The following is an 8,463-nucleotide window of genomic DNA, read 5'->3' as shown; positions in this document are numbered from 1 at the left end:
GTTCTTAAGAAAAGATTTCTCGAGAGTTTGATAATTTTCAAATCCGCAAGAGTTTCAGACCCAGTGTATCCAGAACGATTTGGTGATCAGCTTGCGGGTTCTTAGCATTTCTGGATCCACTGTAGAGGGTCAAGATATTGATTATAGAACAGACCCAGACAGGACTATGATGAGCTGGTACCCTATAGCCCCATAATAGACAATGAAGTAAAGGTTGAAGAACTTGTTACTGGTTCAGTGTTGGTCAAGGAGATGCACAATTCAGGAGCATTGAAAATCTGCAATCTGGCTCTTAACAGGTGAACTAGCAGCAGTAGCAGCAGCAGGCTGGGCGGCAGCAGGACTGTCCACAGTAGGATGGGCGGCAGCAGGAGGCCTGGGCATGGTGCAGCTGGCAGCAGGATGGGGGAATAGAGCTCACCACGCAACAGGGGGGCAGGCAGGTGCCCTCCACGCGGCAGTCTGGGCGGCACCATCTGACACGGCAGCTCACGCCTCCATAGCCACCCTCCTGGCCGTAGCCAATGCCACCCCCGATGCCATAGCCATAGCCACCTTCGCAGCAGCTTGGTTGGAAGCAGCTGGAGCCGCAGGTGCCACCAGTGGAGCAAGAGGGAAAGCCGCAGAAGCTAGTAGCGCAGCAGGCCATGGTGTTAGGAGTTGGTTGAGTGTTGAGTAGCTGGGAGGAGTTTCTGAGTTTGGGAGCTGACCTGAACGTGGGCCCTTTATATAGTCAAGCGAGCTAGTGCTTATAAAATTCTTAACATATTTTTCTTGTTTTTGTTTAAATTTGTTCCTCAGTGGTACTCTGATTGGCTTCCATTGAAATTCTTGTGACATATGATGGGAATGACTTTGTTTTATAAGGTTGTTGCGACTCGTTCTATGGGCCATGTACTCTGTAGGGGAGTGTTTGTGGTTTCCATGTTCAAAGAGCCTTCTCGCTGTAGGGTTAAGGCAACACCCTTATTCTGAATAGTTGCCATTCCTCTTGGGCATCTATGCACAATTCCAAAGCAGAGGACAATTTGTTCTTTCCAAGAATCATTTTCTCCCTCCTGGATACATAGACCAAGTTGCATTTAATTTAGAACATTGGGGTGGTTGATCACATGTAAGAGACACATCTCCCACATTGACTCTATCCAGCACGATCTCAAATGAGCTTTGTAACTCTTGCCCTTTCAGCTGGTTGGCAATGTGTGAACACTGTATTTTAGGCCAGGGGGTTTTTTTTTTTTTTTTTTTTTTTTTTTTGTGAACCAAGCAACATGGGTTTTTCAGAAAGTATCTAGCCTGATTTTGATAGAGTCTTATTAAATGTTTATTGAATCTGATTCAGTGTGGATTAACTGAGGGGGCGGAGCATCAGGCATGATTCACGGACGCCTGAGCCACTCAAGAATGAGTAAACAGCACTTTCAAGTTGTAGCGCCACCCACAGAGGAGGCTCATTTGCTGTGGAGACACTGGGGAATGTCGAGTTATTTTTGTCTTAATTTGGCGGTTGAACAAAAGCTTGGGGAAAATATCTAGGAGTCACGACACCCTGAAAAAATGCACAGCAGCTCAATATTCTGGAATGTACCATCCTGTTTGTGATCCATCCTTGCTGCCAATTTAATGAGAGAGGTAAGTGCTGGGTACTTGTAAATAACCTTGAAAGAATTTTCTCTTATCTTCTTAGATTTTTGTATTTTATGTGTTGTAGTCAATGTCTTACCCAGGAGTTAAAATTAGATGATAAAAATCTGTCTCCTTTTTTTGAACTAATTTCCCAAAAAAGGCATGTTTTAATTGGCTTGTAAATTTTAGATTGTGGTATTTATGTTTGAGATTTCTAACACATCTGTATGACATGAGGCTGTAACTCAGCAGTTATACCCCAAAGTTGTCTGCTCTGCTCTCACCTAGCACAGAGGTAACCACCCCACCCCCAGTACCCTCGGCAGGTGCAGGTGAATACTGCAGTTGAGGCTTACACAGCTGGAAACCAAGGGGAAAGAGAAGGCCAAGCAGTAGGAACTAAATCCGAGTTGTCTCAGAAATAGTATTGGTAGATATTTTCTAATCTAGTTAGTAGATAATCTGGTTTCTTTATTTTGTACATGGATGAAGAAAAATATCTACTTGACTGAAAGGGATAAGGTCAGAGCTGATAGAAAAAGTTCTTCCAGGGCAACTCTATTTGTCTGGCTATATTTTAATAAAACATCCACATATTGAAATAGCCATGAAGATTATTTAATGCACAGAACATTTTTATTAGCAGATGACTCAAGCATAAGGTAATTTTCACATAACAATTTTGTTTTAGATATAGATGTCTACGCCTGACGATTACTACGGTCTGTAGGTGGGCAGCTTAAAATTAGATGGACAGAAATCTATCCACGTGTGCACAAAACACTTTATTTGAAAGCAACAGAGATTATTTAAGTAGAAAGCATGGCTGAAGATATGTGGGGACCAAGAACTAGGGAAGGAAGTCCATATGTCACTGGAATGAAGTTGCACCCCATCCCGGTGCACTGCCTAAGCAAAGCAGAGTCCTTTGAACACACCAACTGAGGCGTGTTTGCAGTACACTAATTCCAGCACATCTGTGGGGTCCCGATGAATAGTTCCACTACTGACGAGCAGGCTAGCGACATGAAGATACTTAGCATCCACCACACAGAGCATTTTCTTAGAGGTCCATGCAATTCTGCAGGGCTTTCCATTTCATTCTGAGATACCCAGAACCCTGGCTCTTAGCAGCTGGGCTCAGAGCAGCTTGGGGGGCAGCAGTAGCAGCAGCAGGCTGGGCGACAGCAGGACTGTCCACAGTAGGATGGGCGGCAGCAGGAGGCCTGGGCATGGTGCAGCTGGCAGCAGGTTGGGGGTGTGCTGCTCACCACACAGCAGGGGGGCAGGCAGGTGCCCTCCACGCGGCAGTCTGGGCGGCACCATCTAACGCGGCAGCTCACGCCTCCACTGCCACCTTCCTGGCCACTGCCAGTTCCACAGCAGCTTGGTTGGCAGCAGCTGGGCTGGCAGCAGCTGGACTGGGAGCAGCAGGGCTGGCAGCAGCTGGACTGGGAACAGCAGGGCTGGCAACAGCTGGACTGGGAGCAGCAGGGCTGGCAACAGCTAGATTGGGAGCAGCTGGGTTGACAGCAGCTGGGCTGGCAGCAGCTGGGCTGGCAGCAGCTAGAGCCACAGGTGCCACCGGTGGAGCATGTGGGAAAGCCACAGAAGCTAGTAGCGCAGCAGGCCATGGTGTCAGGAGTCAAGTTGGTTGTTCTGTGAAGAGAAGTTTCTGAGTTTGGACTGTACCTTCCTCACCTGGCCTTTTATATATTCCTTAGAGCTGCATATTCCTCTAACATTTAGCATCTTTCCTTGATGCAAGTTGCAGAGTCGGTCTTTGATTGGTCAATATCTGAGTAATTGAGAAAATTATAAACAGTGTTTACATCCTCTGCTGTAGTCAGTGATCAATTAAGTGGCACGGAGCTTCCTCTTTTCCCTCTGGTCTAAGGGAAGGTGTATTGACAAACAAAACAGCCCTCTATAAAAGTCACATGACAGACCGTGGGCCAAACAGGGCCTAGGCTTGCTTTGTCTCAGTTGACCTTTGATAACCTTAGGCACAGTTCATCCAAAGGGAACATTTGTTTCCTAAGCAGCCACTCAATAACAATCATGATTTCATAAACAGTTTCCTTAGACTCTGTAAGACTAATATTGATGTCATCAAGACATGAGCCATTTAATTGATCAGCATCTAAACAAAGTCTGCCTCTCTGGGATCATTCTGTGCAGGACAGAAGATCCTTAAGGCTCCATGCTTCCTCCTTTTGATCACCAATGCACACATTACAAACTAAAGCCTTTGATGACTTTGCCTTTACATTATTTTCTGTCTTTGTCATAGTATCTATCTATCTATCTATCTATCTATCTATCTATCTATCTATCCATCCATCTATTTACCATGCATACTATGTATAGTATTTATTGTGTGATATCAACGGATACTATTTAACAAAGTAATCGTCAATGTACACATCACAAACTGAAGCCTTTAATGATTTTGCATTTGCATTATTTTGTCTTTGTTACTTTAAATATCTTTATTTAGTGCAATATATATGTTATCAATACATACCATTTAACAAGTCAAACAATAATGGAGCCACATAAAGAAAAATTGATGTCTCTTTTCCTCAATGTGCACATACGTGCACACACACACACACACACACACACACACACACACACACATATCTTTTCCTAAATTAGTACACCAGAAATGACCATTATCAGCTGTTTGGTGCTTATTCTTTGGCACCATCATTCATACTTCTAGAAGTAATGACATGTGTGTGTGTGTGTATCTTCTATTTCAATAAAATGTGAGTTTTATACATGTTTAACTTCAAATTTTAATTGTGACAAGTACTCATTGCATGAAGTTTATGTCAATATTTGAAGTATTTATGTCATCTTGACCTTTGGGTCTTATTACCCCTATTGAAAAACTTTTGACTATGCTTAAGGATTTGTTTCTGGGCATTCCACTCTGGTTGTCTATTTTTGTGTTAATGCCACATTATTTTGATTACATTAGCTTTTATTTATTTTATTTTTTTTTTTTTTTTTTGATTTTTCGAGACAGGGTTTCCCTGTAGTTTCTAGAGCCTGTCCTGGAACTAGCTCTTGTAGACCAGGCTGGCCTCGAACTCAGAGATCCGCCTGCCTCTGCCTCCCGAGTGCTGGGATTAAAGGCGTGTACATTAGCTTTTAAATACATTTTGGAATCAGGAAGCTTACAAAACTAGTCTTGTTCTTTTAAAAAAACGTTATTTTATTTTTCATTCTATGTATATGTGTTGGTATGTACCTTACATTGGAGTGGAGATGCCTGTGGAGGCCAGAGGAGACGGATCCCCTTGGAGTTGGAGTTTCAGGCAGTTGTGAGCTGCTCAGTGTGTGTGGGCAGCATTGAGGTTTGGATAGGGATGGCACTAAATCTGTAGATCTGTCGGTGCTATTATTACTTTCACGATGTACGTTTTACAGCTCATGAACATGGGATATCTTTCCACTTATTCACATCTTTTAAAATTTGTCTCAGCAATCTTTTGTTATTTTTGTTGTCCAAATATTTTCCCTCAGTCAAATTGATCCCTTTAGAGTTTGTTTTTCTCCTAAGGCCACTGTAAATGTAATGCTTTCTGTAACTTCTTTTTCCTATGGCTTACTTTTAGTATATAGAAATCCAAGTCTCTCTCTGTCTGTCTTTCTGTTTCTCTGTCTCTCTCTCTCTCTGTGTGTCTCTGTCTCTGTCTCTGTCTCTCTCTCTCTCTCTCTCTGTGTGTCTGTGTTGTTTCTGTGTTTGTATTGGTAGTTTTGCTAAAGTCACTGGTTGGCCTTAACCCTTCTTTTCTATGTGGATGTTTAGGTGTGTGTGCAAGATCCTGCTGTCTTTGGACAGAGATAATTTTACTTCTTCCAGTTGTGTTGACATTTATTTCTTTTCTTTACGCTAGCCAGTACTTCTGGTAGTATGATGAGCAGCATACCAAAACTTAACATTCTTGTCTTATTCCCAAGCTAATGGGAATCAGGCTTTGGCTACTGAGTATGAGGTTAACTGTATTCTTTTAATTGACAGCTTTTCCTATATTGAGGTAGTTTCATTCTTTTCTAAGCTTATTGAGTTCTTTAAGTTAAAAATTACATTTGTGTATGTATCAGTGTTTGCATGTGTGTGTGTGTGTGTGTGTGTGTGTGTGTCTTAGTGCATGTGTGGAGGTTCAAAGATAACTTGCAGAGATCAGTTCTCTTCTTCCATCATATGTGTTCCTGGGATCAAACTCAGGTTGTCTGGCTTGGAAGTAGCTTTTGCCCACTGAGCCGTCTCCTTAGCCCTACTGAGTGCTTTTAAAATGTTTAAAGGGTTTTGAAATTCACCAAAACTTTTTTTTGGGGGGTGGGGACAGTTGAGATAACCATGTATGTGTCCCCCTTTCTATCTGTTAAATAATGATTGCACTGATGTTTTTATATGCTAGACAATTCCTGCATTGTGAGATAAATTCTCACTTAGTAATGCTTTTTGATCATTTTATTGTCCCATTGAATTGTTTGATAATATTTGACTGATTACTGTTGTATGAATACTGATCGGGAATATTATTCTGGGGTTTTCTTATTTTACTTTGCCATCAGACTGATGGTGGCTTCATAGACTGAGTTTGGAAGCTTTTTCCTCCTCTTCTATTTTTAACCCTAATTGCCAGGACAATGAACACTTTTTTGGAGATCTTTCTTACGAATTGCCAGTAATTTTTCTATGTATTTGGTAGAATTTATCTGTGAACATTTCTGGTCCTTGGACTTTTCTGTTGGGAAGTTCTTGATTACAGATTTTGTGTCCTTTTTAGTTATAGTTGTGGTCAGTTTTTCAAGTTTTGTTATGATTGAGTGTTGATAAGTTGTATGTTTGTAGAATTTTTCCACAGATATGCTTGTATCTGAATATCATTTATCTACATTATTCAATTTTTTTTATATGTGAGGTTTTATATGCCAGAGGTTGATACTAGATGTCGTCTCAATTGCTCTCCATTTCCTTGTTCTGAGACAGGGTGAGTAAGCTTGGAGCTTGCTGGTATTCATGGCCACACTCAACTTTTTTTTCTCACATGGGTGCTGAGGAGCAAACTCAGGTACTCATGCTTAAGTGACAAGTGTTTGACCAACTGATCCCAGTTTTTTTAGAAGGTCCTGTATATAAAGCTCATTTTAAGAGCTAAATAATACTTCAGAGTATGACAATAACAGAGTTTATTTACTTATTTTTACGAATTGTCTTAACTTTTTGTTGTTTTTGTTTTTGTTTCTGTTTTTTCAAGACAGGGTTTCTCTGTGTAATAGCTCTGGCTGTCATGGAACTCACTCTGTAGACCAGGCTGGCCTCAAACACATAGAGGACCGCCTGCCTCTGCCTCCTGAGTTCTGGGATTGTGCCACCACCACCAGACTAATTTTAATTTTTAAAACAAAACCATATTACACAATTTCCCCCTTCCCTTTGTACCCCCTAGCCCTTCCCATGTCACCAGTCACTCTTTACTCCATCTCAAATTAGTGTCTTCTTTGTCTTTAATGATTATTGTTATGTGTAGATGGACATACACCTATAGATACAGTTTTCTGCATCTGTTCAGTGCTGCTTGTACGTACACGGTTTCAGAGCTGACCATTTGGTGTTGGATAACCAACTAAGAGCCTCATCCTTGAAGAAGACTAATTCTCCTGCTCTCGGCATTCCTGGTTGTCTGTAGTTCTTTGTCCAGGGGTGGGGTCCATGAGTGTTCATCTTTCCATGTTTGCTTGTCTGTTGGTCTTATCCTTGTTCTGGTCTGGTTTAGACAGCCATGCTGTTGAGGTACCATGACTGATGCTCCCTGTCATTTCTAGGAGACAATCTCACAGCAGATTTCCTGGTCCCCTCTCCACATCCTCACCCACAGTTTTCCAGAACCTTGGATGCAGAAGTTCTGCAGCAGATGTAGCTGTTGGGATGGGACACAACATGACCAGAGGTTTTCTGCATTTTGATTGGTTATAGTTTTCTGTAATGGTCTCCTTTTGTTGCAAAGAGAGGAATGTGAGCTACATTTATCTGTGGGTATGAGGACAGATATTTATAATGCAGTTAGGGATTATGCGGGTTTAATAAAGTGACTGTAGTTTCTCTTCTAAGATTCATGACCTCAATAGGGATAAAACAAACAAACAAACAATAAAAGAATGACTGACAGTATGTGTTTGCCTGGGGCTGTAGTTCAGCTCGTAGGGTGCTTGCCTAGCATGGATGAAGCCCTGGGTCCAGTCCCCAGGACTAAAGAACCAGATGTGATAGCATATACCTGCAATCTCAGCACTTGAGAGTGGAGGCAGGAGAACCAGAAGTTCAAGGTTACAAATTCAGACATGGTTACATAGCAAAATTGAGGCTAGCCAGGGTGTGTGAGACCTGTTTTCAAGCAAACAAACCCAAGTGCAAAACAGATTGTGATAACGATGGAAGGTTGAATTTGCGCCTTTGCACAAGTGTTTCTGTTTCATTTTCTTCTGCAAGCATCGAGCAGTTTATTTGACGAACCTGAAAGGAGTTGGTGGTTAGAATTAAGGGGGCGGAAAGACAGACTGTTCCTCCGTTTCTGCCCTGTCCTTAGAAGGCACTTTTGAATTCAAGTAGGTTGTTAGAGAGTCTGTCAGGGAAGTGAATTCTTGGCTTATCCTTTGCCCTTTGTTCACACCTCTCCTATTTTTCAGAGTTTGTTACTCTTTGAATGTGTAAATTTTGAAGACAACTTGAGGGATGCAGTTCTTCTCCTTCTACCAGTGTTAACTCAGATGGTCAGTCTTGGCCACAAGCTCCTTTACCACGGAGCCATGTTGATG

The 8,463-nt window shown here is 42.0% G+C and overlaps 2 protein-coding genes across 2 annotated transcripts; both read right to left on the bottom strand.

The window, feature by feature from the left end:
* Positions 1–304: 304 nt before the first annotated feature.
* On the bottom strand, positions 305–649 carry LOC119813562 (keratin-associated protein 9-3-like). The gene has a single exon (XM_038328914.1). It carries the CDS (start codon positions 647–649, stop codon positions 305–307), a length of 345 nt encoding a protein of 114 aa, XP_038184842.1.
* A 2,104-nt stretch (positions 650–2,753) lies between these two features.
* Positions 2,754–3,260, bottom strand: LOC119813153 (keratin-associated protein 9-3). The gene is made up of 2 exons (XM_038328307.1): positions 3,208–3,260; positions 2,754–3,108 (listed from the first exon to the last, which is right to left on the bottom strand). The coding sequence occupies exons 1-2, from the start codon at positions 3,258–3,260 to the stop codon at positions 2,754–2,756; spliced, it is 408 nt and encodes a 135-aa protein (XP_038184235.1).
* Between the last annotated feature and the right edge of the window lie 5,203 nt (positions 3,261–8,463).

This window comes from Arvicola amphibius, chromosome 4 (genome assembly GCF_903992535.2).
Source record: "Arvicola amphibius chromosome 4, mArvAmp1.2, whole genome shotgun sequence".
Taxonomy (NCBI): Eukaryota; Metazoa; Chordata; class Mammalia; order Rodentia; family Cricetidae; genus Arvicola; species Arvicola amphibius.
This window is presented reverse-complemented; position numbering and strand designations above follow the sequence as displayed.